The 26,679-nt window shown below is 33.8% G+C and overlaps 1 protein-coding gene and 1 pseudogene across 1 annotated transcript in view; both read left to right on the top strand.

Moving 5' to 3' along the window:
* Positions 1-26,333, top strand: part of CUNH14orf39 (chromosome unknown C14orf39 homolog) — a 66,514-nt gene extending 40,181 nt beyond the window's left edge. The window contains exons 11-17 of the mRNA XM_045900983.3: positions 3,923-4,005; positions 4,091-4,149; positions 9,436-9,497; positions 10,593-10,771; positions 14,491-14,629; positions 21,668-21,725; positions 25,050-26,333. Coding sequence (XP_045756939.1) covers positions 3,923-4,005; positions 4,091-4,149; positions 9,436-9,497; positions 10,593-10,771; positions 14,491-14,629; positions 21,668-21,725; positions 25,050-25,249 — 780 coding nt within the window. The 3' untranslated portion in view covers positions 25,250-26,333. The remainder of the gene's footprint in view (positions 1-3,922; positions 4,006-4,090; positions 4,150-9,435; positions 9,498-10,592; positions 10,772-14,490; positions 14,630-21,667; positions 21,726-25,049) is intronic.
* LOC123861660 (NEDD8-activating enzyme E1 catalytic subunit-like) lies at positions 11,331-13,673 on the top strand (annotated as a pseudogene).
* Positions 26,334-26,679: the final 346 nt, after the last annotated feature.

Below are 26,679 nucleotides of genomic sequence, written 5' to 3'. Positions count from 1 at the left end.
TTAGTATTTTTGTATTTTTTGAGAAATACCTAGTAGTGCAATTATTGGATTGTAGGGTAGTTCTATTTTTAACTTTTTAAGGAACCTCATACTGTTTTCCAGAGTAGTATAGCCATATACTTTTTTTTTTTTAAAGATTTTATTTATTTATTTGAGACAGAGAGAATGAGAGACAGAGAGCATGAGAGGGAGGAGGGTCAGAGGGAGAAGCAGACTCCCTGCCGAGCAGGGAGCCTGATGCGGGACTCGATCCAGGGACTCCAGGATCATGACCTGAGCCGAAGGCAGTCGCTTAACCAACTGAGCCACCCAGGCGCCCTAGCCATATACTTTTAAAACAGAAGAGCTGAAACAATTTGACAAATGAAGGGTGAAGGTAGAAGGAAATGGGAAATATATACCAGACAAATGCAAACAAAAAGCAGATGTAACAATGCCATATAAAATAGAGTTTAAGACAAAAAGCATTAATAGGGATAAATATATTTCATTTTTTTTTAAAAAGAATAACTTAGTAAGTCCTAGGAACCATAATGCACCATATATAAAGTAAAAATTGATAGAATTCCAAGAAAGTATTGAATCCACAGTTTAAAAAGAATAGTTCTCTCAAAAAAAGTACTATCTTGAGTTTAGGGGTTGAGTTTGGCTACATGTGTAACAATACAAAACCAAATGAAATAACAGCATCTTAAACAAGATAAATATTTATTTTTCTCTTACCTGCCCATGAAATTTAAAGTAAGAGACTCAGGTTCACTTATCAGGGCTGATAGCATCATTTCTACGGTGTCATTTCTCAGGCTCATCTATGCTTTCTTTTCCTGATATTTGCAGTATTCACTAAAATTGGCCATTTACTACAACTAAAAGGATATCTCAACCAGTTCTAAAAAGTTGATCTCTTTATTTACCACTATATAAAAAAACAAGTTCAACAAACAAAGCCCTCCTCTCAAAAAAGTATTTAGCAGAGGAAAAAGAAATTCACACACTTTCAAATTATTTGGGGGTTATAGAAGAAATCAAAATAAAATTTAAAAACTATTTAGAAGAATACTATAAGCCAAAACCTGTGGAATGTAGCCAAATTGTTCTTCAGCAATTTGTATTTGAAAACAAGTATATTAGAAAATAAAGATTAAAATTAGCTGAACTCTAAGTATGAAAAGTTCAAAGTATGAAAAAAGCGCAACTCAAAACAGGAAAATAACAATCCAAAGAAAGTGGGAATTAATAAAGAGAAAAGCAGAAATTAATGAAATTAGAAAGTTAGGTTAATCAGTATAGCCAAAAGTTAGTAACTTTTAAATATCAATAAAATAAAATTTCAGCAAGTATAAAAAAAAAAGAGAAGCCCCACCTCTCAAAAGAAAAGAATAATAAGGGGAAAAAGTGCATATCATCATACATAGGGAAGAAATGTTTTCGAGGTCCTAAGAGAATACTATGCAAGACTTTATATCAATAAATTTGAAAATTTAGGTGAGGGCGTTAATTTTCTAGGACAATATAAATTGTTAAATAGACTGAAAAAGACATGAATAGATCAATAAACTAGAAGAAATGGAAATGTAAGTGAAACTGAAATGTAAGCAAATCTCTGTTTTCCTCTTTCCTCCATTACTTACTTGCCTCCCTTCTCCCTCTGTCACACACACACACACACACACACACACACACACACCCCTTTCAAAACACACCAGAATCAGTTTTTCGGGTGAATTCTATCCAACCTTTAAGGACTAAGTCAGAGTTTCTAAACTGTGACACCATTGACATTGTAGACCAGATAATCCTTATTTGTAGGGTTATCTTGTGACCTTCTAGGGGCCAATAGCACCTCCCCCCAAAGAAAAGACAATAGAAAATGTCTCCAGACATTGTCAGATGTTCCCTGGGAGGCAAAATTGCTAGTTGAGGGCAATCTCTTTATTATTATTTATTATTAATGAGCAATTCTAGAATATAGAAGTTGGAAACTAGCCAGCAAATTATGCATGGCTAATTCATTAGGTAGCAAGGACAAAGATAGTGAAAGAAAAAATTACACATTAGTCTCAAAAATGAACATACATGTAGAAATCCAAATAAATTATTAGCAAACCTAATTTGGCACTGTAACATTAAAAAAATATGTTATGACTAAACTTGGCTTTCCCAAGAATTACAATGATAGTTAGCATTAGAAAAGTCTATCAAGCATATTGACATTACATCAACAGATTAATAAATAATTTTAAATAAAGGTTTAAAATAATTTTTTTTAAAACAACATAAGGGAAACTCATACTCTTAGATATCAAAATGTTTATCATAAAATTCATTTTTAAATGTACATTTCAGTGGTTTTTAGTGTATTCTAAAGGTAGTGTAACCATCACCACTGTCTTAATAATTCCAGAACATTTTCATCATCCCAGAACATTTGTTTTTTTTTTTAGGGTGGGAGAGAGAGTGAGCGAGCAGGGAGGCAGGAGGGAGGGGTAAAGGGAGAGGGAGAGAAAGTATCTTAAGCAGGCCCCATGCCCAGTGCAGAGCCCAGTGTGGGGCTCAATCTCACAACCCTGAGATGATGAGCTGAAATCAAGAGTCGGCCACTTAACTGACTGAGCCACCCAGGCACTCCATCCCAGAACATTTTAAAACATTATCAAAATGCAATGATTATAACAGTGTGGTGTAAGAAGAGACAAATTGATCAATGGACTACATCAAAATAAAAAAATTCTGTGTGACAAAAGACACCAACAAAGTTAAAGAGAATGACAGAATGGATAGGAGATTGGTATACAGAATGTATAATATATAAATACTAATACAAATTAATTTTTAGGCAAAAAGTAAGCAAAAGATAAAACAGTTTACAGAAAAAGTGTCACAAAACAAAAGGTGCTTGAGCTCAGGGGTACAGGGAAATGCATATTGAACCAACGAGATATCTGGTTTCCCCTATCAGATATGCATACACTACAACATTTGATAATATCTATTAAAGTCAGCAATAGTGGGAATGTAATTTGGTGTAATTACTTTGGAGGACTGGTTCATAGTACTTATTAAAAATAAAAATGCAAATATTCGGCAATTTTAGTTCTTGGCATCTATTGTAAACAACTACTTAACTTGTACAAATACTTTTACCAGGGAGCCCATACAAAATGTATATTGTTTAAAACATACATTGAAATTAACAACACTTATTCTTTAAGGGACAAATGTTCTTTAAGGGGCAAGGTCTTTTCTTATGATCTAAAATCACAATAAGATTACAGAATTAAGACCAATGGCTGTTATAACAGAAATAAATGGGATACATTTTCCTATTAAAAGATATTTTTATGTTGAGTCAAATAAGAAAAATCAGGAACTCTTCAAAATGAGTGACTCACGGAGAATGAATGACTTGAAACAGACAATACAAACATTAGTAAAGCAGTGGCTTAGATATTAATATTAAATAAAATTTAAAGTTAAAAATGAAATATTACCTTTTTCATACATATATAAAAAACAAAATCTCAGGTTTTAATCTTTTAACCTGCTATTTTGCTTTTTTATGTTCAGTTTAAGAGGTTATAGAGAATAGACACAAATCATTTGAGAAAATGGTAAGATTGACTTGATTAGTAATAAATACGGGATAAACATTTTTAAGTTTATCTTAAATGTAGAAATACTACCAAGCATAGTTGTTATACTTGTCTAAAATACCAAATTCCTTAAGAGTCTTAAACTTTCCCAGTATTTGACTTAATATTTTGTATGTAGTGGTTTCAGTTAATGTTTGTAGTTGTTGTTCATATTGCTAATGATGAGGAGGAGAATGACAATGTTCTTGGAGAACCTTCAGTAGCCAGGGCAAGCAAAAAATTTTTGTTATCTGTGTAGCCAGTTCTAATACTTAATTTCTTTTGTTCAGGTACTTAATGACTCTACTCTGAATAACCATTCAAAATGCTCAAATCCTGTGGCTATTAAAAATTCACAAAATATGCATTTCAGGTAACTTTTAAAATAGGAAAAATGTTTTAATTTCTGAAATTAATAAATCAGCAAATAATATAAAAATTTATTTATTGTATTTTAGATTGTTAACCCCACAGAGACAATCAAATTGCAGTCAGTGGTTTGAAATAGGAGATACAGGTATTTGCTGTTTATATTTTTCCTAAGAAGTGGGAGTAACAAATTATATCCAGCTTTTATACTATTTAAATACATTATTTGGATTGTTTGCCTCTCTGGTTAACTGACCATCCATGCCTGGTTTTTAAAAACATTTTTCACTAAATATAAAATATTTCATTGTGAAAGATTTGGAAAACAGAGAAAAATACAAAAGAAACAAAGATACCATCACCCAGATATAACTGACACCATCCATACTGGTATATGTTCTTGTCCTTTTTTCCTATGTATATGTGTGTTCTTTTATTTTTTTTCCCCCAAATTTGAAACAGTACTATATATAATTTTGTAAACTTTTCTTTCCATTTGATATACTGTTAGAGTATTTTTCTATGCCATTAAATAGATTTTATTTTTAATGACTGTATCATACGCCATTGTAAGGATATGCTATAATTCATTTAGCCATTCTCTCAAAATATTGAATTATTTTTATATTGACTTATTTTAATTATTTAGCCATTCTTTTTCAAAACATTAACTATTTTATTGTTTCCAGGTTGGGTTTTTTTCCTAATGCTACTATATTCTTTTACATAAATCTTTTACTATCTTGGATTATTTTCTTTGAATAAAATCATAAAAAGGTCACAGGATATATATATATGTAATGTATATATAAATATATGTATGTGTATATGAGTTTATTATGCTACAGTCAACTAACTGTTGGAAAATTTTAAGGGTATCACACCCTTGAAAAAAACTCGTTCTATCTCTTTATGTATATATATGTATGTATATATGTACATGTAAATACATAATATATATAACATAATATGTAACATAAGACATCTCATATGTACATATACATATATACATTTACTGGTCATCCAGTAATGAATAACAGTTATTCCACATATATATATATATATATATATATATATATTAGGCTATATAAAAGTATTCACTTCTTCTTGTCTGTATCATGTGGATTACAAACTTTTATTTTGAAGTTTTAAAAATGGCTCATTCTATTGCATCAGTAATAAGAAGTCTCCCAACAAACAAAATCCAGGGCCAGAAGTCTTCACAGGTAAATTTTACCAAACACTTAAAGAAGAGTTAATACCTATTCTTCTCAAACTATTCCAAAAAATAGAAAAGGAAGGAAAACTTCCAAATTCATTTTATGAGGCAAGCATTACCCTGATACCAAAACCAGATAAAGACTCCACTAAAAAAGAAAACTACAGGCCAATATCCCTGATGAACATGGATGCAAAATACTAGCAAACCAAATCCAACAGTACATTAAAAGAATCGTTCACCACTATCAAGTGGGATTTATTCCTGGGTTGCAAAGGTGGTTCAGTATTCACAAATCAATCAACATGATACATCACATTAATAAAAGAAAGGATAAGGGGGCGCCTGGGTGGCTCAGCTGGTTAAGCAACTGCCTTCGGCTCAGGTCATGATCCTGGAGTCCCAGGATCGAGTCCCGCATCGGACTCCCTGCTCAGCAGGGAGTCTGCTTCTCCCTCTGACCCTCCCGACCCTCCCCCCTCTCATGTGCTCTCTCTCTCAGTCTCTCTCTCTCAAATAAATAAATAAAATCTTTAAAAAAAATAAATAAAAGAAAGGATAAGAACCATACGATCCTTTCAATAGATGCAGAAAAAGCATTTGAAAAAGTACAACATCCATTCATGATAAAAACCCTCAATAAAGTAGGTTTAGAGGGAACATACCTCAACACAATAAAGTCCATACAGAAAAAACACACAACTGAAATCATCCTCATTGGGGAAAAACTGAGACCTTTTCCTTTATGGTCAGGAACAAGATAGGGATGTCCACTCTCACCACTTTTGTCCAACATAATACTGCAAATCCTAGCCACAGCAATCAGACAACAAAAAGAAATAAAAGGGAACCAGATCAGTGGGGAAGAAGTAAAACTTTCACTATTTATAGATGACATGATACTATATATAGAAAACCTGAAAGACTCTACCAAAAAACTGCTAGAACAGATAACATGAATTCAGTAAAGTTGCAGTATACAAATTCAACATACAGAAATCTGTTTCATTTCTATATGCCAATAATGAAGCAGCTGAAAGAGAAATTAAGGAATAAATCCCATTTACAATTGCACCAAAAACCATACGATACCCAGGAATAAACCTAACCAAAGAGATGAAAGACCCATACTCTGAAAACTACAAAACACTGATAAAAGAAATGAAGATGAAATGGAGAAACATTCCATGCTCATGGATTGGAAGAACAAATACTGTTAAAATTATCTATATTCCCTAAAGTAATCTACACATATGATGCAATCCCTATCAAAATAACAACAGCATTTTTCACAGAGCTAGAACAAACAATTCGAAAATTTGTATGGAACCACAAAAGACCCTGAATAGCCAAAGCAACCTTGAAAAACAAAGCTGGAGGCATCACAGTTCCAGACTTCAAGTTATATTACAAAGCTGCAGTGATCAAACAGTATGGTACTGGCATAAAAACAGACACATAGGGGTGCCTGGGTGGCTCAGTTGGTTAAGCGGCTGCCTTTGGCTTGGGTCATGATCCTGGAGTCCCGGGATCGAGCCCCGAGTCGGGCTCCCTGCTCAGCGGAGAGCCTGCTTCTCCCTCTGCTTATCGCTCGCTTGCTCTCTTGCTCTCTCTCAAATAAATAAAAAAAATCTTAAAAAAAAAAAGACACATAGATCAATGGAACAACACAGAAAACCCAGAAATGGACCCACAACTACATGGTCAACTAATCTTTGACAAAGCAAGAAAGACTATCCAATGGAAAGAAGACGGTCTCTTCAAGAAATGATGTTGGGAGAACAGCCACATGCAAAAGAATGAAACTGGACTATTTTCTTACACCATACATAAAAATAAATTCAAATGGATGAAAGACCTAAATGTAAGACAGGAAACCATTAAAATCCTAGAGGAAAACACAGGCAGTAACCTCTTTGACATTGGCCATAGCAACTTCTTACTAGATACATCTCCTGAGGCAAAGGAAACAAAAGCAAAAATGAACTATTGAGATTTCATCAAAATAAAAAGCTTCTGCACAATCAACAAAACTGAAAGGCAACCTACGGAATGGGAGAAGATATTTGCAAATGACATTATCTGATGAAGGGTTAGTATCCAAAATATGTAAAGAACATAAAACTCAACACCCCCAAAACAAATAATCCAATTAAAAATAGGAAGAAGACATGAATAGACATTTTTCCAAAGAAGACATACAGACACATGAAAAGATGCTCAGCATCACTCATCATCAGGGAAATACAAATCAAAGTACAATGAGATATCATTTCACACCTGTCAGAATGGCTAAAATTAACAACACAGGGAACAACAGGTTTTGGTGAGGATGTAGAGAAAGGGGAACCTTTCTGTGATTTGTTCCACCTGTTTATAATCCTCTATATATACTAAGCTGATAGAGTGTTAGACAAGGGAAGAATGGCTGATCTCTAGGAACAATGTACCCCTAATACAGATATGTGGGGAAATGCATATTATCTGGCACAGTCTAGCTGCTGTTCAGCATATATGTTAAGGCTTCATACCCAAAAAGGCATGTAATTATCTTAGAAGAAAAAAAGGACTCTCTTCAACAATCTCCAAGCCTGTCTTTTGAGGAAGTTAATGAGTGGTGAAAATAATAGTTGTGACTTAACTGCAAAAGGCAAAACTATAAAGCTTTCAGATGATCAAATAGAAAAACATCTATTCAAGGTAGGAAAGAATTTCTTAAATAAGAATTAAAAAGCCCAATCAGAAAGGTTGATAAATTTGGCTATATTAAACTTAAGAATTTCTGTTCATCAAAAGACATTATAAAAAGAATGGAAGGGGCACCTGGGTGACTCATTCTGTTAAGCGTCTGCCCTCAGCTCAGGTCATGATCTCAGGGTCCTGGGATCAAGTCCTGAGTTAGGCTCCTTGCTTAGCAGGGAGTCTGCTTCTCCCTCTTCCTTCGCCTGCCACTCTGCCTACTTATGCGCTCTCTCTCTCTCTCAAATAAATAAAAACCTTAAAAAAAAAAAGAATGGAAGACAAGAGGATATATTTTTAACACAGAAAACTGTCAAAGGACTGGTTTCCAAAATTGTACAAAGAACTTCTACAAACCAAGAATAATAAGACAGACAACCCAATTAGAAATATGTGCAAAATATGCAAATAGGCACTTCAAATAGAGAAACTCATGTGGTAAATAAACATATGAAAAGATGCTCAGCAAATTAGGAAACTGAAAAATAAAGCCACAGTGAACTATTACACATCCAACAGATAAGCAAATTCAGAAAGTCTGACAATACTAAGTATTAATGAGAATATAGGATGATAAGAACTCTCACAACTATTGGGGGAAACTCATTTATAAATGACTATATATTGAGACCATATCTAAATTATAATTAGAGCTAATAGTTTTGTCTGGTGAAATTGAATGAGTTCCTAAGGTAACTTGGGATGGCTAGGTACCACAACAAAAATTGATAGTTTGGAAACTAAACTTTGGAAAATAGTTTAAAATTTGGTAAAATGAAAGATATACATACTCTATACCTCATAATTCCACTCCTAGGTATATACCTGGAGAAATACAAGTACATACGTACAAGTATATATGTAAAGGCATGTTCATATCATTACTGTTTGTAATAGTCTCAAAGTAGAAACACCCCAAATGCCCATTTGCTAGTAGAATAGATAGGTATATTATGTTGTGTTTGTACAATGGAATACTTTACACCCATACAAGTAAGCAAATTATGTCTATATGAAACAATACAGATGAATTTTACAAGCATATGCTGAACAAAAAAAGCAAGACAAAGGACACCTATATTACCATTTTATCATATAACGTTCTAAAACAGGTAAAATAAACTGTATTACTTAGGTGATAAAACTATAGAAAGCAAATCAAGGAAATAATCCTTACAGAAGTCAGGAAAGTGATTACCTCTGAAGGGGATGATATGAGGAATATGGGGCCTTTTGGAGTATGTATGATGTTCTGTTTCTTTACCTGGGTGATGGTTACATGGGTATTCTCTATAATTTTCTTTGTTAAACTGTTCATATGGGTTTTATTCTCTTATCTGTATGGATTGGGTTAAACTGTATGAAATTGCTATTTTTGTAGGTCAAAAACAAATATTGGTAATTTCTTATTGTTTGTATGTTTTATTTACAATTAAATTGCCAAAAGAAAAAAGTTTGTTCTCCTATAACAAACAGATGCTGAGTGTGAAGATAAAGGTACAGTAAGACAATTGAGAGAATCAAAATGTACTTCACAAGTAAGTCAAATGTTTGATTTCTAATTTCTAAGCAAAATATTCCAATTTAAAATGTTTCCACTTTAATTTCAGATTAAGTTTAATGAAGATTATATATGTGAGGACTAGGTGTTTTAGGTTGGTAATCAAGTTCCTGTGGTGTTAAAGCTTCTATTCCTTAGAAGAGTTTTAGATTAAAAAATGAAGCCACAAAAAGTTTACAGGAAAATATACAAAGAGTTGTCATTAATAATTGACTATATATATTGATGCCACAACTAAATCACAACTGAAGAAAACAATTTTGTTTGGTAAAATTGAATGATTTTCTAAGGCAGTTCAAGACCAGTGGTTGCCACAAAAATATTTTCAAAATATATTTTAATAGTGGAAAATTTTAATGATAGATGTAGACAATGTTTATTGGCTTTACTAAGGTAGCTACTAAGGGTTAAAACAAGACAAATGACATAGAATTCTGCTCAAGAAAAACAGGTAAAAAGAACATTCTGAATTTTTTTGGTGGAGAGACCCAAATTATTTCTGAAATAGGATTTAGTATAGCAAACATATTTGAGAAATCATATTCTTACCCTACAAAATGATATAAAGGAAAATTAGTATTCATGTTCTCAACCTTTGCAGAGAAAGTAGTGTAATGAATTTTTAAGGACAAAAATGTACAAAGAACACAGCCAATGAGAATAAGATTTCTTAGAATTAAATCGCTTTTTCCTTCCTGTGTCATATATAATTCCTGAGCCAGCACATGATGTGGAAATTTAAAAAAAATCATTCCTAACCATTTTTCTTCATCAATTTGATTATGTTCTGGTTATCCTTTCCTTTTTCAGGTAGAGGTAAGGGAGGTAGAGCTGGGAAGAAAAGAAAAATTAGAAAATTAAAAATAATTATTTTTCCATATTTTGCACAATTATATTTTGGTATCACTTTCATCAGTTATTCTTATTTTACTTATTTTGTCTATGAAATGATAACATCATAGATTAATGTGTTTTTCCTCACACATTTTTACATATGTGCATTTGTTAATGTAATAACCTCTTTAAAAAATAACATTCATTTTTATAGTTTTCTATTATTTTGAATTTGCAGGTTATATGTGCAGAACATTTTGGGAAACCAATAGAAAATAATAGTGCTGAAGTAGAAGAAAAGGCTGAGAATTTTCTACAAACTCCTGAAATTCCTTTATTTTTAAGAACCCCTGAAGCTGCGAAAACACCTGAACCTTTGGAGAAATTATTGTTTCCTAAAACCCCTTCTTTTGAAATGTAGGATTTTAATTAATAATTATCATTAAAGAAATCTGTATATATTGAGCCAATATTTTATAAATAATAGGAATAGTAAAATGTCTAGTTCCTGTAACTTTAAAAAGGTTTTATTATGGAATATTTCAAATATACAAAGGAGAGAGACTAGTGTAATGAACCTCCATGTACCTAGTATCCTGTTTAAACAATTATTAACATTCTACCATTCTTGTTTCATAGAACCTCTTCCCCATTTTTCCTACAGCATTCAGCTGAAGATGGTATAGATTCTGAGTACTTATCCAGTGTAATAGTATATACATTTAAGATTTTCCAAAGGATAAAAAATGTATGGAAAAATATTAAATGTCAAGCTAAAAAGCTACTATCATGTATGGTAGATTGTGGGCATCATTGAATAATGTTCCAGCTGTCATTTTTCCTTATGTTGTAGTGTCTAAAGCAAGAATTGCCATCTGTTAAGTAACCTTGGTAGGCAGAAATATCTCTTAACATGATTATTTAACTTTGGAAACCACAGATTCGTAGTTTACAGCCAAGAGAATAGGCTGCATTTAACCTTTTTGTTTAGTTTAATCCCTTTTTAAACTACAAACTTTAAGATTCTTTTAAAGCATATGTCAAACAGATTCCACTTCAAATTTCTCTCACCCATGTTCTACTTCTGTATTTTAAATTGCTAGTAAGAGTTTTATATATTAAAGTCACGCTGTTGACTCACACACAGTATATTCAAAGTGGAACTCATCATCAAATATGAGAACTGTAAAAGGATATGGCAGCCATATGCTAAAACCTTGGTTTATGGATGAGAAAATTGATCTGTAAAGTTAAGTGACTCATTGATGGTCAATGGAGACAGTTACGGAAGTATTTTCAGATTTCTATCTTATTTGACAATAGCATTAACTGTGTCTAAACACTTTATAAATATTGCTCATTTAATAGGCACAACTTTATGAGATGTAAATACATTATTATGCTTATTTTATAGAAGAGGAAACAATCCCAGGTGATAGAACTTGTCAGTGATAGAGTTGAGATTCAAATGCAGGCAGCTTGGGAGACAATATGGCAGATGGCGAGGAGCTGGAGAAGAAAAGAAGGAGAATAGAGGAGCTGCTGGCTGAGAAAATGGCTGTTGATGTTGGGTGTGGGAACACTGAAGACTGAGAAGTTTGCTGGAACCATGTAAAAAAGTTCCTTGAGCGATCTGGACCCTTCACACACCCTGATTTCGAACTGAGCACTGAATCTCTCCAGTTTTTGTTAGATACATGCATGTAAAGTTCTGGTCATTGGAGCTGGCAGCTTAGGATGTGAGTTCCTAAAAAATCTGGCGTTGTCTGGTTTTAGATTTATGTTATAGACATGGACACTATAGATGTTTCCAATCTAAATAGGCAGTTTTTATATAGGCCTAAAGATGTTGGAAGACCTAAGGCTGAAGTTGCTGCAGAATTTCTAAATGACAGAGTTCCTAACTGCAATGTAGTTCCACATTTCAACAAGATTTCAGGATTTTAATGACACTTTCTATCGACAATCTCATATAATTGTATGTGGACTGGACTCTATCGTAGCCAGAAGATGGATAAATGGCATGCTGATATCTCTTCTAAATTATGAAGATTGTGTATTAGATCCAAGCTCCATTGTTCCTTTGATAGATGGGGGGACAGAAGGTTTTAAAGGAAATGCCCAAGTGATTCTGCCTGGAATGACTGCTTGTATTGAATGCACACTAAAAGTGTATCCTCCACAGATTAATTTTCCCGTGTGCACCATTGCGTCTATGCCCAGGCTACCAGAACACTGTACTGAGTACGTAAGGATACTGCAGTGGCCTAAGGAGCAGCTTTTGGAGAAGGAGTCCATTAGATGTAAATGATCCTGATCATATTCAGTGGATTTTCCAAAAGTCCGTGGAGAGAGCATCACAATATAATACTAGGGGTGTTACCTATAGACTCACTCAAGGTGTAGTAAAACGAATCATTCCTGCAGTAGCTTCTACAAATGCAGTTATTGCAGCTGTGTGTGTCACTGAAGTTTTTAAAATAGCCACAAGTACATATATTCCTCTTATACTTGGTATTCAGTGATGTAGATGGACTATAAACGTACACATCTGAAGCAGAGAGAAAGGAAAACTGCCCAGCTTGTAGCCAGCTTCCTCAAAATACTCCGTTTTCTCCATCCACTAAACTGCAGGAGGTTTTGGATTATTTAACCAAGTGCTTCTCTGCAGATGAAATCTCCAGCCATCACAGCCGCATTAGAGGGAAAAAAATAGAACACTTTACTTACAGTCAGTAACCTCTATTGAAGAACGAACAAGGCCAAATCTCTCCAAGACATTGAAAGAATTGGGACTCGTTGATGAGCAAGAACTGGCAGTTGCTGATGTCACCACAACACAGACTGTACTATTCAAACTTCATTTTACTTCTTAAGGAAAATAAATCTGCACATAATAGAAAACTCATGAAAATATATTACGTGGATGCTAAGAAATTTAATGTCATTTTTAGCATTAGTTTTGCTGGAATTTGACTTTTTTATATAACGAACCACTCTTTTTTAAATTTATAACTTACCCTTGAAGACAGAATTTTGGGGTTGGTACTTGTAAGCATTTTCATTAATAATATGAGAAATGATGCCTGGAGAGAGAGATAAAGAGCAAATGTATTCTTTCAGAGGAGGAGGCAAGCCCTCTCTTTTGTCTGAATTTTGCTCCTATGGTCAAAGAATGCATTCCTCAGTTTTCATTTGAGCACCCACATATAGAAAAGATGTCCCTTTAAAGAAAAAAAGAAAATTAAGTTTTAAATAACATTGAATATTACACCCTGACATCTAGAGCATGTTGAACATAGCCTATTTCTTGCTTGATTTAATATTCATTTAATTGTAGTTATCCAAATGGATATTAATTATTGCAAAGGTTACCTTGTCCATACTAATTTTAAATGGTGTAGTAGCTGAATACTTGTGCATGGAAATGGGAACTATTTTCATGTTTACTTGTAGTGCCATAGAGGCCAGTATGCACAGTATTAAAGCCAAGATGTGGATGTTTGAAAGAAAAAAAGTACAGGCAGTTCTACCTCCAGAATTCATTTAACCACTGTGCTCTCTAATTATTTTTCCCAAATCATTTTATAGTTTAACTTCCTTATGCAACAATATGTAATGGCTGCCTCCTCATCAAGACTAAAATCTTGTAATTGTCTTTCAAGATCTTGGAGACAGTATAGCCTCAAAGTTAAGAGCTGGGACTTTGAATCGGGATTGCTGAATTCAAATCCCAACCCTGGCACTTACATTTCTTGGAGAAAGTCATTTAACCTTTCTATGCTTCAAAATTTTCTTCTGTAAAATGGAGGTGGTAATAATAGTACCTATTTCAAAGGTTTATTGTGAGGAATAAGTAAGTTAATGCCAGTGGAAATACCTAGAATAGAGCCGGACAGTATGTTCTCAGTTGGAATTCATTATTATTCCATAATTGATTGTTCTACTTTAACATTATTTTCCACCTCAAACCATCTTTTTCTTAAGAGGTTTTTCACTTCAGTAACTATTCTCTCCCTTTCCCTACTGTGCTAATTCTTACTTCTGTGCTATTGTTTAGCAGTCTGCAATATTTAGTAATATATTTTTAACATTTTTTTATTTTTAACATTTTTATTATTATTTCTTTGTAACAGAAATAGAAATATAATGCCTGAAGGTCAAACACAAAAGGAATCCCCTGGATTTTCTTTTCTTACAAATTATACTTCTAGATCTCCTGGATTGAATTTATTTGATTCTACTATATTTGATTCAGAAATCTCATCAGATCAGGTAATATGAGAAGCTAAAGTTTTATTTCTAAAAAACTACACTGGAACCTCAAGTAATTTTTTTAAGAGAGAACACACATGCACTCATGCATGTAAGCAGGGGTGGGGAGGGACAGAGGGAGAAAGAATTTTTTTTTTTTAAGATGTATTTGAGAGAGAGTGAGCAAGTGAGCGAGCAGGGGAAGGAGCAGAGGGAGAGAGAGAATCTTAAGTAGACTCACCACTGAGTGCAGAGCTCGACTTGGGGCTCCATCTCAACACGCTGAGATCATGACCTGAGTGAAAATGAAGAGTCGGAAGCTTAACCAATTGAGCCGCCCAGGTCCCCCTCAGGTAATTTTAATTCTTTAGTATCAAACTGTCTTGGAGCAGAGTACAAAGCAGAGGCAATTTTTTAAAAAGATTCTGAGTATTGATAATGTAGCACAGTTCCCCCATTATGTTTTTGTTTTCAATTTCAGGTGCCCTCAGTTGATAACTGTTTATAAAAAAAAGAATCTCAGGATAGGGATGCTTTAAATTGCAGTCAAAGGCAGTTCAAAATTGATTTGGCTTCATAGTTCATGTGGCTAACTTCTAAACAAACTTTTCATTTCTCAGTGTGAAAAATTCTCCAGGTTATTAGTTGGTCTTTTTATTTACATATGTGTACGTAGCAACATTATCGGTTAATTTTAAAAGACCTAGTTTTCTCCAAATAGTGATTTCTGCTATTCAGTGATAGAACAGTAAGGTGCTTATTTCTGTTATTTGGCAATTGAAACTGAAAATTAAGATATGCTTTATTTGATCATAGAGACAGCACAGTGTAGCAGTTAAGACCAGACTCTGATGCCACACTGGTTGATTGTGTACTGGAGGTAGCATTTTGAGTACATAGCTCCCTGTTTCTCATCTGTAAAATGGAAACAAGAATTTTTGCCATTGCGGGGTGCCTGGGTGGCTCGGTCGGTTGAGCATCTGCCTTCAGCTCAGGTCATGAGCTGGAATGGAGTCCCGCATGGGGCTCCTTGCTAGGCGAGGAGCCTGCTTCTCCCTCTGCCTACCGCTCCCCTGCTGTGCGCTCTCTTTCTCTCTGACAAATAGATAAAATATTTATTTTATTTATTTTTTTAAAAAAGATTTTATTTATTTATTTGACAGAGAGAGACACAGCGAGAGAGGGATCACAAGCAGGGGGAGTGGGAGAGGGAGAAGCAGGCCTCCCGCTGAGCAGAGAGCCCAATGTGGGGCTCGATCCCTGGACCCTGGGATCATGACCTGAGCTGAAGGCAGACGCTTAATGACTAAGTCACCCAGGCACCCCTAGATAAAATCTTTAAAACAAAAAAGAATTTTTGCCATTGGTTTTATGGATATTAAATGAGTTTATATGCATAAAGCCTTAGAAAAATTCTAACCACTTAATGCTAAAATATGTTATTATAATAAGTATTATATTGTTGCTCATTTAAATTAGTCACATTTAGCCAGTTTTATGTGGATTAGAATATTTTATTCCTATACCCCCCATTATATATATTTTTTAAAGATTTTATTTATTTATTTGAGAGAGAGAGAATGAGAGACAGAGAGCATGAGAGGGAGGAGGGTGAGAGGGAGAAGCAGACTCCCTGCTGAGCTGGGAGCCCGATGTGGGACTCGATCCCGGGACTCCAGGATCATGACCTGAGCCGAAGGCAGTTACTTAACCAGCTGAGCCACCCAGGCGCCCCCCCCATTATATTAAATTGTTGAAATTATAAGTTTATTGATGGATGATATAGTACAATACATTTTATAGTATTTCATGTCTTCAACTTTGTCTCAATTTTTATCTCAATGCTTATTTCAAAAAAATTCCCAGAAGGTGTGTGCTGGGCATAAAAAAGTAGAATAAAATTAGATAATTGTCATTGCAATATTAACATTAATGCAAAATACATGTATGTAACCTTAACAGGAAACATGTACATTTGGATAAAGAAGACCACAAAAACTACTGAAAAAAATTATTGAGTATATAGAGAGACTTATGGAATAGCTACATAGGAATAAAATATTGTAAATACGTATTTCTTCCCAAAATAATTTATAAATGTAATTCAATTCTAATCTAATTGGAATTATGGCAAGATGGTTTATCTTTAATTTTTTATTTTGTTTTGCTTTGTAGTGTTGGGGTGGGGAATGAGATTGACAGATAATTACTAAGTTTCCTGGTCAAGAGAAATCAAGAAAATGTTCAAAAATAAGATTGGCAATAAATTAAGATGGAATCCTAAAAAATAAAAATTAATCCAAAATAAAGCAGAGAAGTAATAGAATAACAAAACACAGAGAGAGCAAACATAAAACAAATAGTAAAATGTTAGACCCAAATATGAAAAGTTTTAATAATCACATTAACTATAAATGGACTAAACACTCCATTAAAGGTGGAGATTATAAGAGCAGATCAAAAAAATGACCCTACTATAAGCTATCAACAAGAAACATTTTATTTTTTCTTTTTTCAAGTTTTTGTTTAAATTCCAGTTAGTTAACATACAGTGTAATATTAGGTTCAGGGTAGAATTTAGTTATTCATCACTTACATACAACACTCAGTGCTCATCACAATAAGTGTCCTCCTTAATAGCCATCAAACTTCCACTGTTTGCAGGTGACATGATACACACACACACACACACACACACAAAAACCACACTGGAATATTACTCAGCCACCAAAAAGAATGAACTCTTGCCATGTGCAATGACATGGATGGAACTAGAGGGTATTATGCTAAGCAAAATATGTCAGTCAGAGAAAGACAAATACCATATGATTTTACTCATATATGGAATTTAAGAAACAAAACAGATGAACATAGGGGAAAGGAAGGAAAAATAAAGTAAGATGAAAACAGAGAGAGAGGCAAACCATAAGAGACTCTTAACAATTGGGAACAAACTGAGGGTTGCTAGAGAGGAGGTGGGTGGGGGGATGGGGTAAATGGGTGATGGGTATTAAGGAGGACACTTGATGTAATGAGCACTGGGTGTCATATGCAAGTCATGAAGCAGTAAATTCTACCCCTGAAACTAATACTACACTGTATGTTAACTAACTACAATTTAAATAAAATCTTGAAAGAAAAAAAAAAGTAAGTGGATGGAAAAAGATATATCATAAAAACTGTAAGAAGGTCACAGTGGTTATACTTATATCATTTTAGGTAATCTTCTAGACAAAGAATATTGCTAGAGATAAAGAAGGACATTTCTTAAGAATAAAAGGGCTGGGGGCGCCTGGGTGGCTCAGTTGGTTAAGCGACTGCCTTCGGCTCAGGTCATGATCCTGGAGTCCCGGGATCGAGTCCCGCATCGGGCTCCCTGCTCGGCAGGGAGTCTGCTTCTCCCTCTGACCCTCTCATGCTCTATCTCATTCTCTGTCTCAAATAAAATAAATAAAATCTTAAAAAAAAAAAAAAAGAATAAAAGGGCTGGGGCGACTGGGTGGTTCAGTCGGTTAAGCATCTGCCTTTGGCTCAGGTCATCATCCTGGGGTCTTAGGATCCAGCTCTGCATTGGGCTCCCTGCTCAGTGGGGAGCCTGCTTCTCCCTCTCCCTCTGGCCTCTGCTCACTCTCTCTCTCTTTCTCTCGCTCTCTGTAATAAATAAAAGGGCCAGTTCTTAAGAAAGATATAACAATGACAAATGTGTATGTGCCTAATAACAGCTTCAAAATACAGAAACAAATGAAAAGCAGACCATAAGGAATACAGTGAGTGATACTGTAATAGCAATGTAATGGGACAGATTGTAGCTATACATGTGGTGGACATAACATCATGTATAAACTTGTCAATTCACTAAGTTGTACACCCAAAACTAATGTAACATTGTCAACTATACTAAAAAATACAGAAACAAAAATTGACTGAATTAAAGGGAGAAATAGAAAAAAACACAACTTGATTGGAGATTTTTAGCACCCTTCTCTCAGCACTTGATTGAATTAGACAACATAATCAATAAAGATCTATAAAATCTGAACACTACCATCAACCCTCTTGACCTAACTGACATTTATAGAACACCAACCACATTCAGCAACCTCAGCTCCACAGCTTATATAGGCATGTCTTGTCTTACTGCACTTTGCAGATACTGCTTTTTTTTTTTTTTTAAATAAATTGAAGGTTTGTGGCAACCCTGTGCCAAACAAGTCTACTGGCATCATTTTTCCCAACAGCGTTTGCTTACTTTGTATCTCTGTGTCACATTTTGGTAATTCTCACAATATTTCAAGCTTTTTCATTATTATTATATTTGTTATGGTGGTTTGTGATCAATGATTACAACTCATTGAAAGCTCAGATGAAAGTTTGCATGTTTTAGCAGTAAAATATTTTTAAATTTAATTATGTGCAATTTTTAAGACATGATGCTATTGCACACTTAATAGTGTAGTGTAAACATAACTTTTATATGCATTGGGAAACCAAAAAATTCATTTGACTTGCTTTATTGTGATATTCACAGTTTTGTGGTGGTCTGGAACCAAACCTCTAATATTTCTGAGGTATGCCTGTATATTCTTTTCAAGCGCTGATGGTATATTCACCCAGACCATATTCTGGGCCATAAAATGAGTCTTAATAAATTTCAAAGGATTGAGATCATAGTGAGTATGTTCTATGTCCACAATATAATAAAATTAGAAATCAATAAAATAGAAGGAAAATCCTAAATAATTAGGCCATGGATCAAAGAAGAAATCATGGGGCATCTGGGTGGCTTAGTCGTTAAGCATCTGCCTTCAGCTCAGGTCATGATCCCAGGGTCCTGGGAATGAGCCCCACATCAGGCTCCCTGTTCAGCAGGGAGTCTGCTTCTCCCTCTCCCACTCTCCCTGCTTGTGTTCCTTCTCTTGCTTTGTCTCTCTCTGTCAAATAAATAAAATCTTAAAAAAAAAAAAAAAACATCACCACATCAAAAACTAATGATGTATTGTATGGTGACTAACATAACATAATAAAATTAAAAAAAAAAACAAAACACAAAAAAACAAAAAAAAAGCCAAAGAAGAAATCATGAGAGAAATTAGAAAAGGTTTTGAAATGAGTGATTATGAAAATTCAGTGTTTCAAAATTGAGGAATGTTGTCAAAACCAGAATAAAACCATAGCTTTAAATAATTTAATTAATATTTTAAATAATTCAGTTAATAGAAACGAAGAAAGGTCTAAAATCAGTGACCTAAGTTTTCACCTTGAAAATCTAGAAAATGGGGTGCCTGGGTGGCTCAGTCGTTAAGCGTCTGCCTTCGACTCAGGTCATTGTCCCAGGGTCCTGGGATCAAGCCCTGCATTGGGCTCCCCACTCAGCTGAGAGCCTGCTTCTCCCTCTCCCTCTGCCTGCTGCTCCCCCTGCTGTGCTCTCTCTCTCTCTGTGTCAAATAAATAAATAAAATCTTAAAAAAAAAAAAATCTAGAAAAAGAAGAACAAAGTAAACCCAAAGTAAATAGAATGAAAAAATAAGGGAGATAAGAGAAATCAATGAAATAGAAAAAAAGCAATAGAGAAAATTGACAAAGCCAAAGTTGGTTCTTTGAAAAAAATTGACAGAATTTATAAACTCATCATTAGACTAACAAAAAGATAAGACAATTTACCTATTTTACAAATAAAATCGTATTATAGATCCTACAGACAAGAATATTGTGGAAAAGAAGACTGGTGAGGGGGAACCAAGAGCAATCAAAATATGATAATGGTACAAGGACTGATAAATTGATCAATATTATGGGCTAGAAAGTCTTGAAACTTTAAATATTCATTAGATCTTAATAAGAGGAAGGATTCTCTGAGCATTAAAACAGTGGAAGAAGAGCCAAAAGAAAATAAAAGGGTTTGGGTTTGGTTCCATAAAATATTTTTATGTGTTAAAAAAATTTTAAAGGCAAAATGATAATGTGATATAAAATATTTGCAATAATATAAGGAATTAATATCTTTAGTATGTAAAAAGCTTATGTGGATTAATAAGAATTACTACCTCAGTAGAGACATATACAAAGTTCTTTAGGTGAATAGATAATCACTGAAAAAGAAATTCAAGTGACTTATAAAATCTCTGGGATAAACAGCTTTCCTTATTAATTGTCAAAAAAATGTAAATCTGTGCATAACAGTATTTACTCAAGTGTAATTTGTATTAGAAAGAAACAGAAGTGACCTCAATGTCCAAAGTGAAAGAATGATTGCAAACCAAGAAACAGATTCTTAACTATATAGAACAAACTGATGGTTACCAGAAGGGAGGGGGTGGGGGAATGGATTAATAAAGGAGTGCACTTGTAATAAGCACTGGGTGTTGTATGTAAGTGTTGAATCACTAAATTGTACACCTGAAACTAATATTACACTGTATGTTAACTAACTAGAATTTAAATAAAAACAAACAAAAATAGACACTGTATGGTATGTTCATATGGAAAAATATGAAAATGCCATCAAAAGAATCTTGGTTTTGGAAGAATAGTGACATGGGAAGATGCTCATAATGCAGCATTAAGAGAAAAAAAGGGACAGAAATCTGTTGTCATGATCCCATTTTTTAAAAAAAAACCTGTTTTACAGAGAAAACAGACTCTTTTGGCAGCAAAACTTGATCTGAACTGACATGAAGCTGTCATATTTCCTTACTTTTACAGGCAGGAAAACAATACCAAGAACCTGCTTTGTAAAAGACCTTCAGAATAAAGCAAAAGTTATTTAGAATTTTAGGTTATATGAATATTCCAAAGTAGGAACTATCTTTAGTATACTATATATACCTTTTAATATATTATCTATTGCAAGAATCAAATCAATAAGCTTTATTTTAATGTAAGCAAATGATAGGTTTTAAAGATAGGTCTCTTTTAAAGTACAGTAATGTGCTATATAGAATGTTGCCATTTTGTCTACTCTAATTATGTTTATTAGAAGAACTAGGCTTTATATTCAAATATAAATGCCATAATACTGTTCTACTGATTTCTTGAGTAATAATGGAAATTATTTTTCAGTTTAATGAACATTATTCTGCAGGAAATTTAAATCCTCTCTCATCACAACAAGAAATTGGTAAGTGATTTGAAGTTTGCTACATATAAAAACATGTTAACTTCTCCACTTTTTATTTAGTTTGCCTCTGATTTTCTCAGGCCCTCAGTTTATTCTTTTAAAATTCACTTACTTCTGCACCACTCACTATTTTTGGTAGCTATTTAGCTTCTTTCACTACTCCACCAAATTCTCCAATAACAACTGGTGACTTAACAATTATTAAACATTATGGGTATTTTGTATTTATTATCATATTCACTATCTCTGTAGCATTCGATATAGTTGATTATTCTCATCTTCTTTCTGAAGTTTTTAGATTTCCTCCTATATCTCTGGTGCTTACTTTTTATTTGATCTTCTTTCTTCTCTTATCCTATGATTAATTGATTCATTCAACATAGAAATATATATGTGTATAAATATAGTATATTTTGTATTTGGTACTGCTTTGGCTCTGGTGACAGAATAGTGGACATTTTTCTTTTTTTCTTCCTTTCCTTTCTTTCAGTACCACATACAAGTGAGATTATACATTATTTGTCTTTCTGTCTGACTTATTTCACTTAGCATAATGCCATTAGTGTTACTATAAACGGCAGGATTTCCTGTTTTTTTTTTTTTATAGCTCAGTAATATTCCATTACATGTGCATATGTATATATATACATATATTTATTTCTTTTTCCTGCCTGATTGCTCTATCTAGGACTTCCAGTACTACTTTGAATAGGAGTGGTAAGAGTGGGCACCCTTGTCTTGTTCCTGATTTTAAAGGAAAACTCTTCTCCTTTCACCATTGAGTATAGCGTTACCTGTGGGCTTGTCATATATGGCTTTATTATGTTGAGATATGTACCTTCTATGCCTAAATTGTTGAATTTTTATCATGAATGGATGTTGAATTTTGTTGAATCCTTTTTCTGCATCTATTGAGATGATTATATGATTATTTTCTTTTATTCTATTAATGTGATGTATCTAACCTTGTTCTAACATACCTTTTAAGCCTTTTCTCTTAGAAATAATGTATGCTTTTGGCCAGACCAAAGAACTCGCTACATTCCAAATATGCCCACACTTTCTTTTTTTTTTTTTTTAAAGATTTTATTTATTTATTTGAGACAGAGAGAATGAGAGAGACAGAGAGCACATGAGAGGGGGGAGGGTCAGAGGGAGAAGCAGGCTCCCTGCTGAGCAGGGAGCCCGATGCGGGACTCGATCCTGGGACTCCAGGATCATGACCTGAGCCGAAGGCAGTTGCTTAACCAACTGAGCCACCCAGGCGCCCGCCCACACTTTCTTATCCACTTTTTTCTTCCTGAAATCAACTTCCATTTCTTTCTAACCATCTTCCAAAACCAGGTTCCATAAATCCTTTTATTTCCCTTCAACTTTTCATCCCCAAAAGATCTCTCCTTCACTTTTCTGTATGTTTCTTTTTTAATATACTTTAAAATATTATTTTTTCTGTTATTTATCAATATATAAAAAATATTTTCTAATCACAGGTCTTTGGAGACAGGGATTCTGTTTTATTCACCTTTGTATTGTCCACAGCACCTTGCACATTAATCTATTATTTTATTTATAATGAACATAGGAGTTTTATGGAGACTTTATATGAACTTCTTTTCTTCTGAAATTAAATAAAAAACCATCAAATTCATTTATTCAAAGGCAGATTTAAGATTTTAGTTCTTTCTGAGCCTATAGCTATATTACATTTATTTTCCTTCGTTTAATTAAGTCTTATGGATGTGTACTGAAGTCAATGGAAAAATAAAGGGATAGAGGAAGAACTCAAGTATCTGGTAATCAGTCAGTCCATCTGTCTTTCTAACCATCCCTCCATCCACCCACCTACTGCTGGTAGGCTCAGCTTTATTTAGGTTGAAATAATTGAGGTGTTTAAAGATACATGAAATTTTAAAGTGCTACAAAATAAATTGTTCTGCTTAATTGAATTGGTTCTTTATGGAAAAAATATAGGTGTTTTAAAAGACTTCAAGTAAGTTTTTAGATTACTGTGTATTTTGAGTTTGTTAATAATTAAAAATTATAATAAAGGTATTAAAAATATTTTAGTATTTATAGTCTTATATATAGTGAATGAAAAATAATATTTTTCCTTAGGGGCAGTTCTTGGAGTCATTAACCAAATAATTCTTTATGTAAAGTTGATTTCAAAAATTCCTCTTTGGGTGCCTGGGTGGCTCGGTTGTTTAAGCATCTGACTCTTGATTTTGGCTCAGGTCATGATCTCAGTGTCGTCAGATGGAGCCCGCATAAGGCTCCATGCTCAGCGTGGAGTCTGCTTGAGATTTTCTCCCTCTCCCTTCCCCTCTGGTTCTCCCCTCAGCTTGCGCTCTCTCTTTAAAATAAATAAAAATAAAATCTTAAAAAAATTGCTTTTAGAACTATAGAAGCCTTTTCACTGTTCTGTCCATTTCCTTGAACAATGCCACAAACAGGACATTGTAGTAACTCATAAATAATAGTTGAATAAGTTTGACTTCTGCAATATCTCTTAGACCCAGCATCTTTCCCATTCGCTTTGCTATGACTATATGATGAAGCTTTCATCATTTCTTTCCTATTATCCCCACTTCTAGATGCTCTACTGTTCCAGGCTTTCTACACATTCTTTCCTTAGTAATCCTTATAAAGTAGTTCAAATCCTGTCATATCTCCACTTGAAAACTTAAAAAAAATTTTTTTTTATTATTTTGGTGGGAGGCAGAAGGAAAGGGAGAGTGAGAATCTTAAGCAGGCTCTACACCCAGTGTGGAGTGGGAGGTGGGGCTTGATCTCACAATCCTGAGATCATGACCTGAGCCAAAATCAAAAGTCCATTGCTTAACCGACTGAACCATCCTGGTGCCCCTCCACTTGAAAACTTTTAATGGCTTCCTGTTACATATAAAATAAAGTCCAGATTCTGTAGTTGGACATTCAGCAGTCTTTCTAAGCTCATCTTCATTAATACCCTTTTAATAACTTTTTATTATTTCTCAGTGCTCCTGACAAGATGAATTGATTTCTGTTATACTTCCTATGCATGCCTGTTACTGTGCCTCTGTGCTGTTCTCTCCATTTGAGGTGTTTTACCCCTTTTCCTACCATATATACTAGCTCTTATTATGCTTGAGTTCAAATTACTTGAAAGTAACTTTGGATCTATTTGATTTCTCATAGTTCTTTGCACATAGGAATACAGTTAAATATCTGCTTAATAAGTGATTCAGTGTTACCCTATTTATTGTTTGCAGTTTATGTAATTTAATAGATTATGTAAATTATGTAACATGAATAGCATGGTATTGTAATGTTTATCTTCCTCAGGAAACTTATTTGGGAAACCAGAAGGAGAAGATGCCTTCACATTTTCTTTTTCTTCAGACTCTTCAACTCATACATTTGGAACTGGAAAAGATTATTTTAGTTTTCCATTTTCATTTGAACAGGATCAAAACTCAACACCTTCTTCTGTAAAAGGTTTTTCATCTTCCTCACAAAATAAAACACAATTTACTTTTTTTTGAACTGATTACTGATTTCTCAAATTATTTAACTGCTCTGCAATCTAGGGCATAAATTTACATTATCACTTAAAAATGAAGACTACTTTCTTTTGTTGATTAAAGCAGTAATGGGTTACCATAGTTACATTATTTGATTATATATTTAAATATTGAGGAAAATTAACCCTATATCATCAAATTTTGTTTTATCTGAAGCATTTTCTGTTGTTTATTTTGGTTTTGATTTCGCAAGCCATATTTAGGCAGAATTAATCTTAATAGAATTTGATGCTTTTTCATTAATCTTTACTATAAATAGTAAGCCTGCTTCTCCCCAGAACCTACGTTTCATTCTGGTAGTATTTTAGGTGTTTTGATAAGAACCTGAAATTTAGGCCATCAGAAGACCTTGTAGCAGTAACTATGCAGAATTAGCTGAAGTGTACTTTGTACTTTAGCTACTAAAAAATGCTTTTAAAACTACTGTTTCACTTATGCTTCACTGTTGCAGTATAAAGAGTGGTGCTTTAATAATAATCTCACAGAATTCATGTTAGTGATAGTGAATAAAATGTGTTATTTTCTTCTAATACAACAAATAATAAAATTATAATTTTGTCAGTTATTCTAATATTTTGAATGGAAAGAAATTAAATGTGAAGGGCTAGAGTAATTTCTGAAAATTAGATCGTTGTATGAATGATGATACTGTTATATTTTCTTCCTGAAACTTTTTTGAAGAACATTTAAAATTTTGTTTTCTGTTTCTAACAAGAAAATTGGCCTTCATGTTTTATATGCAGTATTTGCTTGTGAGTTACATAGGTTAAATGAAGATGTTTAAATTCTGATGAAATTATATAAACGTATTGTTCAATGTCTTTGTATTTTGTGCTTTTTAAATTGGTTACATTGAGTTTTCAAGTAATAAAGAGTCTGATTCCAAATTCTGGTGTGTGACTGCTGACAGATTTTAAGCTTCACTGCATTTTCTTTCCCTTCTGCTCCACATCTGATCAAGCTGATAAAGCCCAGGTGTTCCATGGGATGCCTCGTGGTTCAGTCCGTTAGGCATCTGCCTTCAATTCAGGTCATGATCCTGGGGTCCTGGGATCCAGTCCCACATCTGGCTCCTTGCTTAGCAGGCAAGGAGCCTGCTTCTTCCTTTGCCTGCCTCTCCCCCTGCTTGTCCTCTCTCTCTGTCAAGTAAATAAATAAAATCTTAAAAAAAAAAAAAAAAAAAAAAAGCCCAGGTGTTCCCACCTTTAGCACCAGTGGGAAGTTCAAGCCATATATAGGAACTCTTGTTCTGGCCCCACCCTGAACCACCATAAAAACCCATAGCCAGTCTCCTTCCTCTGATCTCTCAAGCCATTTTCAGACAAACTAGGTAGTTCTGGCCTGCTCTCTCCAGAAAACGTCATTATATGAGTAATAAACCTTTTCATACC

The sequence above is a fragment of the Mirounga angustirostris genome, unplaced genomic scaffold, assembly GCF_029215605.1.
Source record: "Mirounga angustirostris isolate CCGP_5_RB_7025 unplaced genomic scaffold, mMirAng1.0.hap1 SCAF_9, whole genome shotgun sequence".
NCBI classification, from domain to species: domain Eukaryota; kingdom Metazoa; phylum Chordata; class Mammalia; order Carnivora; family Phocidae; genus Mirounga; species Mirounga angustirostris.
Note: the sequence above shows the minus strand (reverse complement) of the source record. Positions and strands in the feature narration are given on the sequence as shown.